General features: G+C 41.0%; 1 protein-coding gene across 8 annotated transcripts in view; it reads left to right on the top strand.

Moving 5' to 3' along the window:
• The window catches only part of LOC143208047 (disks large 1 tumor suppressor protein-like), a 428,128-nt gene that overhangs the window by 20,607 nt on the left and 390,991 nt on the right, over positions 1-16,530 (top strand). For all 8 annotated transcript variants that reach the window (XR_013008822.1, XR_013008821.1, XR_013008819.1 and 5 more), the window contains exon 2: positions 5,998-6,078. Coding sequence is in view for 4 of the 8 variants with exons in the window: in XM_076422095.1 (XP_076278210.1) it covers positions 5,998-6,078 (81 nt within the window). In the remaining 4 variants the exon portion in view is untranslated. The remainder of the gene's footprint in view (positions 1-5,997; positions 6,079-16,530) is intronic.

Genomic DNA, 16,530 nt, shown 5'->3' with positions numbered 1-16,530 from the left:
TAAATAAATCAACAACTAGAAAATCGCTGGCAGGTGAAGTTGTCAGTGTGACGAAGCATGACGTACACGGCGAGCCACGTCGATTCATTTCCATGCAATGAATTTGTATGCGATATCTCGGAAGCGGTTACTCGTGTCGGCGGGCGTTTATCGCGCGTCAAGGAACAAACTGAGAAGCGAAAGGAACCGCGTCACGGCGAAGGCGATAAGCGGCGGCTGGTCGTTACTCAAAATAGTTCCATTATGGTTGCTGGCGGTCGGTACGTTAACTTTCGCTCCCCTGCGAAGGAGAAAAACTGCATTCCTATTCTGGCTGAGCAGCGATGTAAGACGCGGGTTGGTACACGAGCGTAGACAAGCAGAGCCGCGACGAGCGGACCGCATTTACAAGGATGAAAGATAAATGCGTGGAAAAAAGGCTCGCGAACTTTGAAAGTGGCGCTTTCCATGCGGAAATGTATTTAAGGCGGGGGTGGGGAGCGAGGGGTTCTGGGTTAGGGGTCGAAGAGATAGAATGGAGGGCGGGCGGAGGGAGAGGATGCAAAAAGATGGCGAGAGAGGAAGCCAAAAGGGCTGGGGAACCGAAAGAATAAGAAGAGGAACAAGAAAGAGGCAGATCGATGCAGCGGACCGTGAAAAAGCATCCGTAGCGTCGGTCGCTCAGAAGCGATGGGAAGATAGAGAAATGTTAGGCGGGTAGAGTACATATTGTATTAATTATTGACGAAGCTGTATCCGTAGGATTCATATGAAATATTTCAGCAGCCTCTTTGATTCATGATCTCGTGCTTACGTAAAGACTAAGGCGTGAAAAGAGCCGGGGATCAAAAGAATAAGAAGAGGAACAAGGAAGAGACAAATGCGCCGGTCGCTCAGAGGCAATGGAAATATGTATAGAGAAATGTTAGGGCGGGGGTTTATCTAGGGCCAACCTTACGTCCTTCTTAGACGGTAACCACAAGTGGCTGGCTGCCGGCGTTACTTCATTATCCGGCAAAAGAAAAGCCGCGCGCGTCGTGCCGCTCTAAAGTGAATCGCATCTCTCTAATTAAATTTTTGTCGCCGGAGAACGAGCGACGCGAGCCGCTCGTTTACACCGCCGACCCCCTCGCCCTCCTCGTCGACAAACAGACGCAACTTCGGATTGTTTGGATTGCCCTGGCAGAGCCGAGCGCCTTTTTTCGAAGAGGCGACGCGAACCCGAGGAATTACTAGAGCGAGTCGAACGAAAACCTTAAAAGCGCAATAAAAATTCGAGACACTGCTCGATTGTCGTGTAAGCTGGCAACGGCGATACTCGGGGCTTTAGCATCGACTGGCAATTGGTGCTTTCGTGCAGGAATCCAGTAACCTATCCGATAGTGATCTAATTATGGAGCTTCTGATACTGCTTTCTTCAAAAAGTTTTTAGAATGATTTTTTTTACTACCATGTCTTATCTATAAATAGAGTAAATCTCGCCAACCTGAAGCAAGCCGTCGCGTCGCGTCGGCTTATGGCAACGTCTTTGGTGCGCCCATGCTTCTTTCGGCTGTCACACGTCTTGAACAATGTCTCGCGAAACTCGGGGAAAAACATAACTGAGGGAACGGAATATTATCCATGGGGACATAGCGTTCTGTCATCCGTTTTTCTCTTCGAGTAATACAAGTGCGGAACCATTTGGAGTTCGTTGATGAATGAACGTTAATTAGTTAGTGGATAAAGTGTATAAAGTGTGTTAGAAGTATTCTACGAAAAAAGTATTCCGAAAATTGAACATACATTTCCAACGCACTCGGACGCTCGCGATGACCGCTACGAAACCACGTAGAAAAATAATGTCATTATGTAACAGACTGCGACATGAAACGTGGAGTACGGTTTTCGTTCGAGTCTTGCTCGTGCTTTCACGGAAATGAAAACGTAGATTGAAAATTGGACGTTCCATCGAGGTTTATTGAGTTTCTTCGGTTTGTCATTATTCTTATATCGAAGCAAAGCGCTTTGAAGCGATATTAAATTCTAGGATTCGAGCAATTGAGAAAGCTAAATCGCTTTCACTCGAACAACGAATTGTATTGCACAACTATTTAGATCGAATACAGTAATGTGACTGGCGATGCAATTAGAGAAAGGAGATTCCAGAATAAAATTTCAGTTTTTATACATATTTGTATGATTAGACTAAAATTTGTTGACAGTAGTCATCTCTTAAAAATGAGTAGGTGTAATTTAAAACAGTATAAACGTTAGAAGAATTTAAAAAGACTGTTATATTATTTTCAACCTATTAAACATATTAAGAAAGAAAATAAATTTCCATATCACTCCAGTTTGTTGCCAATCAGGTAGATAATTTTTATTTTGCATGAAGCTACGCTGTCTACTTGTGACATTGAAGGAGAATAGACTGGGGCGTCTGATCATTGCTTCGTGTTTCTACTTGTTTCAACCCACTCTCGTAGGACACGCATTTGGTTGGACGCAAAATGTCCAACAGATCCTTCTTAATGTCACATCAATAGTATACCGTGTACGAATGTGTAATAGAATTATCACGAAGCAGTTTCCCGGCCACGCGAAACCGATTTAAGGAAGAGAAGAAAAAGTGCGATTCGCATTTCTGCAAAGCAGACGACCGCAAAAGTGTTTGAGAGTCCATTTCGCTGAAAGGAAAAACAGAACAATCTGTTAAGCGATAACGTGTACCGTAGTAAGATTCAGGGCGGGGGAAAGCTCATTAAGTATGCCTACAATGAGCATCGTAAATCCGATAAAAATATAGCGCAATAAACGTCGTTGCTGTGGCACTCAGCACGCGTAACGGAAACCGCTCTTACGCCCCTGCACTTTGAACGGGCGTTTAACCAGCGCACGTTAAACCCTTCGTTTATATGCGTCGTTCTAAGATAATGATCGGAATGAATCGACCATGATTACTATTTAAAGTTCCTTGTACTACCACTGATAGAAGAAAGTCGAAACAAAATTTATTGTTGCTCTCTTCGAGCACTCCATCTTTAAAACTTCGCCAGACTAAAGAATCTCAGAAATTGTCAGTAGAAAATTTGGGATTGAACAGATTGAATCTTGGTGAGCGTGTCTGATCATTACTTGACGTTTCTACTTGTTATAGACATAAGTGTACTATCGTTCGTGGTTATATTTATCCTCCCATTAAATGTACAACCAATACATATATGTTGAATTTTATTTGAGAATTTCTTGGCAAACGAACATGACAATCCAATGTAAATGTGAAGATGACAATCCTATATTCGTAATGTTAATGTTCTTTGTATAGTTTCTAAATTTTGTGCTGTAGCTTCTAAATTTCGAGGTGTACGTGGACAAGTGAGAGCTGTACCTTCGTTATGTATGCAAATTATTCTATAAAAAAACTTTGAGAATATGTTTTTTATATGTTATGCCTTCGCTGTATGCAAAAAGTTTTACTATTTCAACTTGTAGCATAAATTTCTCGAAAATGGAGCTTAGCTTACAATTCTGAGGAAATGCAGGCAAATGCAGAGTTTTTCTTTTACATAGTGCTTACTGCTACCAAGTAGTGTAAACGGACTATTTTTATGGTTCTTTAAGTTACACTTTTTACAAAGCGTTTCACACTGCACCGGAATAAAAATGAGAAATCAAAAGCTTTCCATCCAATAAACATCCATCGCCAATAGCCAGCAGGGATGTTAGTACACTGGTCAAATGAATTAGAGAAAGAATAATTCTGTCCTGGCGAGTAGGTTTACGATTAACAAGATGGTACACTATGCATGTGGCGTCTTCTTCCCGACCAGCGGTATTTATTGCTTCCTCCTAAATGGAATTTGTTGTGGAACTGCTGGTGACTGCGAATCGAGTTTGGCGAACTGAAATTCGTTCCGGCGATAACTGCGTGCCAGCCATGGGATTTCGGGCGAATTCTTGCCGCGAATATTATCCGGGTTATTTTATATTTTCCGGTCCGGCGCAGGTCGGAATTAATGACATGCTAAGCGGAGCAAGAAATTCCTGTCGACGCGTGAAAAAGTATCGTTTAATGAACACTCGTTCCACGGGGGACGAATAAATTCTGTAGTTCGCCAACATCTATTTGATTTTCTTCGACGGTGGTCGATCCGGGCCAATTCTCTGATCGTTTCTGTACGTGATCTTTCTGTAAATGTCGATGCGCGACGCGGCCGTACGCCGGAATAATTTCCGAATCCCTCAGTGTAAACTTCGGGAAAAAGTATTTCCCGCGGCGTTTCCCATTCTGAATGCTACACGTGTTCCGTGCGAGCCCTCGAATCGGGAGAGGATACCCTTTTTCACTAAATCCATCCACTTTATTGAATATAAAAACGACATACCTTTCATATTAATGTGCTTGTCACGTATGCTTTTTATACCAGTGGAAAAATAAACATATTGACGATAGCATTATTATGAGATGTTTACTATTTGTCGATGGTACAAAATACTCGAAAATTGACATGACAATCTTGTAAATGATGGAGGCGAACATTCAATTTCTAGTGCAATCAAGAAACTTGTAGTTGGTGCTTGCTTTGGTGAATACGATTAGTTTAAAGTCATGTTTGTTTAATGACACTGTCAAAAATCAGACCGACTGTAAATGATAAGTTTTTGTCGGCGTAAATGATTTGAACAATACCAATCAGCCTGATGGAGGCGATGTTCGTGCCGCAGACGCAAAGCTTTTTGACAGGCTTCCCTGTGGCATTTCGCTGTCGATTTCCTTCCGCTTCGACGCTGTCTTCTATTTTCGAGGAAATTGTGAGACCAGAGACCTACTTACTTCGCCCTCCGCTGTGTCGGTAAGATCGTGGATCCATAAATTCGTATTGTATAGTTCCATAATGGTGCGATGCAGTTCAAGAGTGATGCTTTTTGTTCGGCGCTCGAACAGAATCACTTTCGAACCCCTTGTGGACGATTTTACGTCTCGACACTTTCTTGTATCATCCATGTTCACGATGCTCGTCAACTCATCAACATCGACCAGCTGAATTCCTAAAGGGTTCACAATCGTTGACCGTACAGTAAACTCTTCCGCTCGAATATATTTTACGGCTTAAAAAAAGTTGATATTTGTTCTAGGGGAAATGATTTCTGAAAGATTTCCACTTTTTGCGAGTTCATTTCGAGCGAACTGGGGAGGAACGTCATTGCTAATGGAGGCGCTGTTATTTATTTTAAGGCAAAGGGAAGCTGCGATTTTTCAAACAAATCGAGCCAAGTATATTCAAAGGTAAAGCGAGGCAGCCGCCTGTGATCCTCTCTCTCTCTCTCTCTCCCCTACTCTCTTTTGCTACCCCGGTCGTCCATTTCCGGAACAATCGGGAAGAAAGATCTCATTACCTCTCACCCGGATATAACGTCGTTCTCCTTTGACGCCCTCCTTCGATGGATTCACCTCGTGCAACCTCATAAACGATGAAAATAGGTCAGGGATAAAGTTATTCCACGCTGTAAGAGGATCGTTGCTTCCTTTGTGTCGATATTGCTGTCTTAATAACTTACGTCGCAAAATTCGATCTTAATTTCCTACGCTTCCGCGGAAAGATCGTTTGCTAGCTACTTATCCGTGCATCGCCTCGTAAAAATCTGCTCCCACATAAAACTTTCATGGCCTTCTTCTAATAAATTCCGATTACACACCTTTTTTTAATCCCGAATTCTGCGAAAATATAACTTCCGTTGCGCTCCTCAAATTAAATAGCGGAGGCATGAAAACAATATTCCGAGGATGAAAATTCGTATAAAAATTCAAAATTTATTTCTACTACCAAGTATTCGCAACCAAGCTACTTTATTTCATTTAACAAGTTGAATTAAATAAAGCGACTAGAAAAGATATGTTCGAATAGAAAGATACTTGACAGATATAATTTAGGAAGTGATAAGAACGTGTATTTCTTTATGTTCAGATAAACATCGTCACACTGTACCAGAATGTTGTATTTTGAAGTACAATAACGCGTTCCCTCTTGATTGCAGGTGAGTGTGGCCAGTTACCGGGGTACACCAACATCGAAATCATCACAGATGTTGCATATCATCCTGCACGAAAGCACACAGGTAGGCAAGCATAAAAGATCGTTTCCAAAGAAACGTGACAGGAAAAAATTCGACCGACACTGCAGAGAATATTCAATAATTAGAAGGTAAAACAATATAAGCCACATTCAAAAATATTTCATCAAGACAATTTCTCCTTTGCAAAATATGAACGCAATGGAGAAATACTACGCTCGTCACGAAACATTATGTGCGTCCTTGAAAAAAGCTATCTGAAACGATGTACGTCATTCTCTCCACGCTGTAGTCACAAAATTACTCGCGTTGCGTGCACATTCGAAACATTTTTACGATTGCACTATGGTTTTACGTACCGAACAATGTGTATAGATTCCGTTCGTGCGACTGCACACAATATTCCCGTCGCAAAGACGCAGGGGTGGTCCGAAAAAACAATTTACGTTGCGCCACCGTTGAGTATCATGCAGATACGAGTGACGGTAAAGTTCGAAAAGAGTAATTCTTGGAAGCGTTCGCGTTGTTTGCCCCTTGGCTGAGCTTTACGAGTCAAGAAAACTGTCATGGAGACGTTGGTTACCGGTCAAGCCGCACTCCACGCCGTTGCAGTCGACGCACACTCGCGTCAATCTCCTCGTACATGTACACACCGGTTGCTCGTGTTTGTAATCTGCTGCAACGATTCGAACGATAACGCCGTATGAGAAATGGGGCTGTTAAGTTTGACTGCAGTTCTGCGGCTTTGCACTTCCCTAGCGAATAGAAGCTTCGTTGGTAACGATGCCGTTACATCGGGATCATCCAGGTCCCTATTTTTTCGAAATTGTACCTTCGATCCTCTACCGGGTACACTCCTCAACAGTGATGGTCAATGCGCTTCAAACTAGCTCCATTGCTTTCAGCACGTTGCCGAATCTTTAATGCATCTCGTGTTTCAAAGTACAGCTTATTATGAGGCCTACAAATTAACTTGTTGCTATCTCAGTTGGTAAGGAATTGCGGGATGCGTGATGTCAGAAATAAAGATAAATTAGCTTGCGAAGATACTGCAGAACGTATTCGACACTTTACGAGATACACTCCTGAACAGTGATGGTCAGTGAGCTTCAAACTAGCTCCATTGCTTTCAGCACATTGCCGAATCTTTAATGCATCTCGTGTTCCAAAGTACAGCTTATTATGAGGCCTACAAATTAATTTATTGCTATATCAATTGGAATAAAATAAAGAAAAATTAGCTTGCGATGATACTGCAAATGTATTCAGTACTTTACGAGACATACACTCCTCGACAATGATGGTCAGTGAACTTCAGACTGGATTATCGTTTGCTAGCAGACTCGGAAGGAAACATTTACTACGTTCGTTGTTAATACTGTTTTGAGATTTCCGAGCAAAAGCCATGTCGTCTGTATAATCTATTCCACAGGAGTGCAGTTTCGTGATACACTTGATTAGATCCTTAATGAAGCTCTCTGACATGTCGGAGAAACGTCGGCATACACTTCCAAAGGCTTTCATTCGGAGAGCTCGGAGGCTATATAACAGTTATAACACCGGATGAGTGCCATAGAAACTGTATGCTCGTAGATCTCCATATGTCCGTCAAGATTTTTTGCCACTTGGGTTCTCTTCTTGCTTCCATTAAATTCGCGATGAACTACAACAACTTTGGAGCTGTCGGCACACGCTTCATCAAACTAAGTTAATATTTAGTGAAACGTCCGGGCTCTTTTTACCTGTCAGTTTTTGAAATTGATTATTTTAGAGAGAATAATTTTTTTAGTTAAAAATATTTATGAATCACAAAGTTGCGGCTGATCTTGCAGACCAGTCGAAAAAGTCGATTCCGGGTGACCATTGCTGCACGGTAGTGTTTTTTGGCCTCCTAACTGAATATACACTCTTAAGGGGTAAACGTTGCACCGCAAACTCCTGTCTCCGATTCGATGCAGTTAATTTGCTAGGGCCAGAGTCAGAGGCACAGGAATTGCAGGGTGCACCGGCTCGTTAACTTAAATACACGCGTGCAGACGCGAAACGCTTGTACTGTACCCGCAATTCGTGTACCCTTGATGCACGGGTCCCGTCTCCATGAATATTCATTCGCTCCGTCTGTTATGAGCGTCGTCAACAAGACCGCGTTCCTTCTTCGCGGGGGCGGGCTGCACATTCTTCCACCCTCGAGGTTCTAACTGCTCTGGCAATTAACGAGTGTCCACTCTACGGCGAACGCCACGTGGGTCTTCCTAGTTTGACTCTTTGCGAAGATCGTTATTTTTATTTCTGGCTTAACCCTTCGCCTTGCAATTTAATTCCTACGAATTAAATTTCTTTTTAAAAATTCAAAAAACTGCGGTTTACGAAGTCGCGAACGCAATGATCGATCCTACTTGGTGACGCGAATTTCGAAAGTCGCGTAACAGTTGTAGGGTCTCGAGACGGGGCCAACCGGCATGGTAAAATAGTTAATTTGGATGGGCTCCAATAATTCTGCCAAAAATGGTTTCCGTTCGTTTGGCCGAACTCCATGTCTCCGATTCGAATCGAAGTATCATTAATCGCGATATTTCGGTTCTTAGCTCGGGACTCGAGGATGTTGAAGACGATGCGAACGAACGATCATCGGGAACCGACGTGCTAACTGATGACAAGAGAGAGATGGAAGACTCTCGTAACCATCCCCCGTCGTTGTGTACACGGACTAATGAGACAATTATTTAGTCGTGTCGAGGGACCGGGATAACTATGCAGCCCCTGGCCTGCAGAGAATAGTTTAACCAGGAATCATGATTACCAACCGGCTAGAACCAAGAACCGCATTCGGATTACGGTTTTCGGTATACAGATTTGTTACGAAGTAGACAGCGTTAATGTTTTATTATATAAAAAAGAACTTTTCGAGATATTGGGACACGTCTTCAATTGTTCCCCCGAGTGCTCTTGAAACTTTCTTACCGATGCAGTCTCGTGTGAGGCTAGATGCTTCCCAAGTCTTCTTCTACTTCTCCTGCGTTCATCCCGTATTTATTGAATTTTATTTGTACGCGATTATTGAAATTATCACCACATGTGTATATATAAGTATACAGGGTGAGTCACCTAACGTCATCACCTCAAATATCTTTGTTGTTTTCAAAGATACATTAAATGTCTTGAGGACAAAGTTGAATGGTAAAATGGGGCTTTTACGACACCAAAAAAGTTTTGTTGTCGAAAAATGATCCTGAAGGAAATTCTGTGGAAAATAATTTCTTGTACAACGAGTAGTTGAATGCACTGTCAGAGGCACGCATGATAGAGCGTATTAGCTATAAAGTGACGTAGATTACCAGGAACCACCTCGGACAGAGGAACTTCAAGAAGGCCAGTTAAAGTTTCTTACGTCGTTATAGTCGTCGCGGCGGCAAAATCACGACAGTCATACCTAGCGACTAAGTTTCCAACTTTATTACAATGCTGCGACTTAAACAGTCCGCCGTCATTAAATAACAACCGCCGTCGCTGTCTTATCTGCTTTTCGCGTAATTGCAGTTAAGTGTTCAGAGTCTGCAAAACATTTGCCCCGTGTTGATGGACAATTAACTGATTCCACGTTATTGTCACCCACGCACCTTCTTCATCTTTGGCTTAGAAGGTATTTCCTGTGAGAAATGCAAATAAACGTAATACCGTTCATTGAAACATTATTATAGAGATTCGATCGTACAACAAATACATTAAAGATATTCCATGTCAAATTCCATGTTTTTCATTAAAAAACAATTTTCTAGAAATATTCAATAGATTCGGCAGGGTTCACAAAAGAAAATTAGTAATTTTTTCCATCGAAAATTACATTCTCAAATGGTTCATTTTTAAAAATTATAATTTTTTATTATTAGAAAGTATTATATATTATTTAGAAAGTAATGTAGATGCATTAAATACCGATCCGAGACAAGTCATTTTTTATCAAATGAACATATCGGCCGTCCCTGTTCTTCTTGGATCGCTTAGCAGAGTCACCAGGCAAATGTCGCAATTTTCGCGGGGGTTGGCTATTTACGGTAGGAGTTCGCCGAATATAATTTCCAGTGTCTCTCACCTGCCATGTCACGTTGTCCCCGTAGGTGGTCCTTTCGCTTTGCGCTGTGGCTCTTGATGACAATACACCTGTTTAGTTTGAGCTCCCGGAGAATTCGAGAAGACACAGGCGAAGGATAGATACATCGCGCGATGCCACGGTTTACTCGCGACAAGGACATTCTCCGTTCTCCATAATTCACGTGCGTCGGTGTCGCCGCAATTATAGCCGCGTTAGTTTCGTCCGCATTGCCACTGCCCGGATCAGATTAATCGTTAGGAGAGTTTCGCCGAGTTTAATCTTTCCCGTGCCAGTTTCCTTCCTCCCCGCTGCTTCTTTCTGCCCGCTTTTGTTCCGAGCACTTTGCACGAGTCACGGATTTCCCGTAAATCCGAATTCGCTGCGGAATAAACACACACAGTGATTACTAGACTGCGGAGCTTTATGCAAAATGAAAATAGTCCAAGTCAATTACAAGGAACTGAAATGAAAATGTATTTCTTTTTTAACAATGTCCTCAATTTCTTCTAATGTTTAAAATACATAACCAATTATAATGATGAGCCGTCATTCACGAACGATTGAGGAAGGCTAACATGTTTGCATACACCCAATTTTGCTACCAATAACCAAGAATTTAGAGAAGAAATACACTTGAATAATAATTGTAATGATTAAAGATACGTTTCATAAACTTGAATTATTCGTTTATTCGTAAGACGTGTCATTTTGTAATAATAATACTGACCATCTTTGACTGCAATTAGCGTGTTCTCCCAGAAGTACACGATGTACGAGACAAAATTTTGAAATATTAACAACTCGATGCGGTAATCCGTCTGGACGGAACAATTGGCGAAATTATGGCACAAGGATGAACCGGTAACGATTCCCCTGAGGGAATGGCAGACAACAGGGTCCTGATAGCGCATAATTAAAACAGCCGTCTAATGTACGGTCGTTGTATCAACAGCAACCTTCCTCAATTAGTAGCATTTTGGTGCGTTTAAGGTTTAATCAGACGTAACACCCCCAGTCTCGGCTAATACGCATCCTTCCCTTGCCCCGTTCTTCCCCCTCGTCCCGGATACATATTTGATTCCACGTTAACGTGCATCCCTCGCAGCTGCACTATCGCCGCAATGCTGTATCGCTGCAGCTTTCTGTACAAATTACTCTCCGCGAGGGATGTAAATGGTACCGACGTATTACGCGTAAATCATAGGCGTCAACGTTGAGTGCAATAAAGAGCGTCCTATTCATTTACGAGCGGGACGCAGAGCGCAGTTGCGCCTTAAACGCGCAGAGAAATAGAGAACGATGGGAATGATATATATGTATATGGAAGAATAAGCGACGAAAATTCGAAACTTTGCCAGCGGCGATGCAACGAGCGATGCAGCTCGACCATTTATCGAGCGGAACACGAACGCCGGGCCCATTCTGTGCCAGGACCCATTCAGATCGTGGTTCAAGGCCAGAATACTTTACCGAAGTAGTATCCCTTCTCTCTTAATGAATAGAAGCATTTGCAAAATTACTCACGCGAAGAACAGAATCAAATCTGCTGGAAGTGTTTTACCAGCGGACACGGATCTTGTCCAAAAACAAACAAAAACGTGAAATTACTTTAACTTCACTTTCCGGAAATTCGAGCTGGCAATAAATAGTGAACTTTATAAATGAATATTAATTTTCATGAATGGAAATGTCTTAAATTACGGCGATGAACACAAGTAAGAAAGTAAATACATTTTACAGAAAGTTATAAATGATTCATTGATTATCAGATTGGGGATCTTCGTGTATTTATAGTTCGTGGAAAAATGAAAACTGAAATGCAAGATTCTATTTTCATGAAATTTAATATAGCGTTTTGGATAAATATCGTTCTTTTAGTTGCGTCATTAACAGGTGAGAATTGGATGATTTGAAAATATGTATGGCTTCGAAGCATGCACTTATTGCAGATTTTACATTGTAGATACGAGTCGAGTAAAAAAATATGTTGCAGATTTATAATTTAATTTCTTCTATTTACAAACGATATCCGAAAACTCGTGTAAATATTGATCTCAATCATTTAAAAATAGTTTACTTCGTCCTGCCACCTGTTCTTATTTCAAACATGACTATGCATCTATAAAATTAATTTAAAAATTCCTTCTGAATTACTATTCATTTATGGCATGTTTAAATTCTTAGACCATGGAGAAGTATGTATAGCTAGTAGTGTTTTAACTTTGTTTTTTTCTTACAAAGAACCTTTCAGCAAAAGAAATTTTCCTCTTATCACAATTTTCATAAAATACGCTACAAAAATGAGGATTTACCATAAAACCACCAAGAACGCTTATTACAAAAATCTGTTTACCGTGATGATTTTCCATGATAAAGGTGTTCTCACAACGAATTCTCTCTAAAAGATTGAAACTGTAATTAACACCATAAATCTTAGCTTCTCAATTTCACAGTTTTAGTAAACAAATTGCTTTGATTCTAACCCAATGTTTGTGGTCACTGAGTGGACGATCAACGTGGTAAAGATAGCACACACGTGCTATCCTTTCGTCCGACAGTCGCAGAACTTCTCTACAGGGACTGTCTGGAAGTATGTAACATTTTTTAGCGAAGTAATGTTACGGAAGCGAGAAATACTACGGGTTGCCGTGCGAATTCTTCTGTCGGTGTCGCCTGCAAAAGCGCGTTCCGCGAACGCATTTGCATCCTCTGTTACCGAACGGATCATAGAACGGTGGTGGCCGTCTCGGCGAGGATATCGCCCTAAAGTGCCGTGGATGCAATTTGCTAGCCACGAGACTCCCGCGCGCTATTTACTTCGAAACAATTTAGGTTGTAGCCGGCGTGGCACGGTTCGTATACGTCACTGTCACAATGCAGCCGCGTTGCATCCAACCATCCCCGGCCCTGGGAGATTTTCTCTCTCTTTTTCCAGTTTCACCGGAATGTCTGCTTCTTAGACTCGAAACTTTTTCCGGGGCCCGCTAATGAATTTATCTCTGGACGTCTTATCCGGTTTCCGCGAACTAATTTCGTCCCTTTTACGCCAGTCATTCCTGGCCCTTAATTATTTTCAAAATAGTGCGGCAGTGCTTATTTGAATTTGCAAATTTTGGGGTCTGGCAGTCAAAATTTCAAATCCTATCGCTTCAAAGATCGAGGCACCAAACGGTAGGAGAAGAGAGGGTATACGTCGCGTAAACGGTAATGTAACACATGTAGCTAAGTGAGCACTACCGCACTCGCCGAACATTCGACCGCGATCAGGATTCCGGAGGTCTGTTTCCGGTACGCATTGCGGCGTTAGGAGCCCGAATAGAAGCGCCGGTTTATCGCACGTCGAAGAGAAAGGTCTCCAGGGTGTGCGAAAAAATGCGCGAATGCTCCTTCGGCAACTCCCGAGAGTTGCGCGAGCACGAGTATCAGATTCGCAGAATTTCACCAGAACGACTGCAGTGCGGAGTTCGTGACTTTTCGAATGGGGTATTTAAACTGATTAGAATTGATCTTATCGCTTTTCTCGCGGCTACTGAATCCGAGGTTCTCAAACGCGGAGTTTCGAGGTCGGAAACTTGCTTGTTTACGAAAACAATTCGTTCCACTGATTTGTCTTTTCACTTAGACTCCTTGTTTTCTCTAGGTACAGCTGTTCGAGTACAAACAACCATTTGTAAGTCATATATGTTGAAATAACAAGCACTATACACAAACATTGAATTAATTTAGTTTAAAATAATGTGATGCGGAAAAACTGATAAACTAATTCTTTTTCAAAATTTCGACTTAGACCACTTTCATAATTATGGTCACATATAATCGTCACGAGAGATTCTTTGGTAAACTGAAGCCTGCCGATGTTTTTCAGGGTCTACCGGCCTTTATCGGCCTTTGTGAACTTTAACTAACTAAGTCTCGTTGCAGATTGAATTCTCAATAGTAATTTCTGGTTTCAAAGCGGTTGGTAATAAGCACTTGACGGTGATGTGACTTTTAAATACAGTTGTGTAACGTGTTAAACGTCTTAATGGTTCTTGGGAGCCATTAGGAGCGGACACTTTTAAATCGCTGGGTGCTTAAGCCTTTACCGTGGAAATAGAGTCCATGGGACTCTGCCTTTTATTTGTAGTTTGACTAACAAATGCAGCTGTATCGCATAAAACTACTCGAAATAAAGACACAATTAATTCGAGCTATCATTGCGTTAATTACCGAATCTGTACGAGGAAAAATTTGCGTATTCGTTACCATTTTTATCTTCTTGTAATACAGTACATACTGAAAAATCATGAATCTTTGTGATATTTCACAGTATTTCCGATAGTGCGCCACATTGTTGAAGTCGCTATTATTTTATCATGTCTAAGCTGTTTGACTTTGAGATGAGCGATCAATCTTTTTCGAATAGTAGCGCACCTCAGTTCTTTAAATGTGCTGTCACAACAAATTTTCAAAAATCTTTTATTCCTATTTACTTGCCGTTTTTCGATCGAAGATAACGTAACTTCCGCTTGAAGTTTCACGACATCCGCTTTCGCGTTTCACGGCCTCTCATCGCCTCACGGTTACATCTGATAACTTCTCGAAATTATTCAATGGGACGAAGTTTTGATTTCAATTTCGCCGGCTGAACGCGAACCACATTTCCGCGTTTTGTCTACTTATTAGAACTTCGCGTCTCTCTTCTCGTCTCCGCTCGAGGCGGCCTCGAAGCACCGCGAGGCGAATAAATCCGTATAATCCCGGAATGATTTTCCAGGCTACGGCATAATTTGCCTTGGATATCTCCGGATAGAGATTGTAAGCGATAACGTTGCACGGTTCTCAGACGCGTCGGATAGCCGATGCTTTATGACCGAGGCCGTTTTTATTTCTGACTTACGACCGGAGTGCAAGCTGACTCATTTATGAGGCCAGAGAGCGTCTCGGAAAGATGTCTGACCGTCTAGTCGCACAACCACCGACAGGAAATCGATTTCATCTTACCGGCCCCTTAAATATCTTCCCATTTCTTCTGTTGCTTCGAACACGCCCCTTCGACCAAGCTGGCTAATGGGCTGCAAACATCAAAATTCATCCGCAACCTCCAAATGACAGGAATTTCTTTTACGAAGACAGGCTACCAAAGAAGTCTAAAATTTGTAAACATAATACAAAGGTTCATAATAAACACTTTTTATTCCTTTTTATTTTTTTTACCTCCCGTCAAATCTTGTAATCGAATTTTAAACCTCTTCTCATAGTCCAATCTTGCTGAAATTTTGTATACGCACTTGCTTCCGAAAACAATAAAAGTAGAAAATAAAATATATTGTATAGAAAAAACTTTTTAAAAACCACGCTCATATTAAAATGCACTAAAAAGAAGAAAACAGTTTTTTCCCTGGTTCTCCATAAAATACCGATCCAGTTAAATGATTAATAATATTTTTCCCCAAAATTTTAAGCAATTAGTTCAAAATTTCTTTTGTTATGAAAATCGTGTCGGAATAGATAGAAAAATGTAATATTTGAATTAAATCATGACATTAGTGACTGTAAATAAAAGTGTGAAGCGCCCACGAAGATTACGTCAATATAGTTTAGCGCGCCACGCTTTTATTTTTATAGTCACCAATTTTCACTAATTTTATAACAGAAGAAATTTTGAACTAATTGCTTAAAATTTTGGGAAAAAATATTATTAAACATTTAACTGGATTCGGTATTTTATGGAGAATCAGGAAAAAATTATTTTCTCCTTTTTAGTGCATTTTAATGTAAGCGTGGTTTTTAAAAAGTTTTTGTTATAGGTATATTTTTTCTATTATGTATATGGTTTCATCAACATCATAGGTTATTAGTAGACAACGGATCTCTATGCAAAATAAAAATTTTACGCCTGAACTGCAACAAACTGGAGTGAAATAGAAATTTATTTTCATTTTTAATAATGGTTAAAAGGTTGAAAGTAATCTGCTAATCTTTTTACTGTTTTAAATTATACCTGTTCATTTTTGTTGTAAATGTATAAAATCCGCTGTCGTTCTACGCTGAATTTTTTACGTTTGTATATGCTGCATTTTTATAAATGAAATAAGTTGATTTGATTTAAAAGGTGTTATGGCATATTTTAGGAAGTCTACGGCTTGGATGTCGATAATAATTGATATGAAATTGTGGCAGTAGAAAATTAATTCGAAGCCGAATTTTCGCCGACGATACGCGAACACATTACGTAATGAATTACGGCATCGTCCGTTTTCGAATTGTTTTTCTGACGCGCGACGAGACGCGCTGAATTGTGTTAACGATGATTGATAGAGAAATCGACAGTGCGTATTTAGCAATTTACATTCCATTATTCGCTTTTTCCGTTACTTTGCGTCTCTCTGTGCTGCTAAGCTTCCGGCGCTGTTGTTATTTGCAAT

Source organism: Lasioglossum baleicum, chromosome 4 (assembly GCF_051020765.1).
Source record: "Lasioglossum baleicum chromosome 4, iyLasBale1, whole genome shotgun sequence".
NCBI classification, from domain to species: Eukaryota; Metazoa; Arthropoda; class Insecta; order Hymenoptera; family Halictidae; genus Lasioglossum; species Lasioglossum baleicum.
The sequence above is the reverse complement of the archived record's forward strand: the minus strand, read 5'-3'. Positions and strand labels throughout refer to the sequence as shown.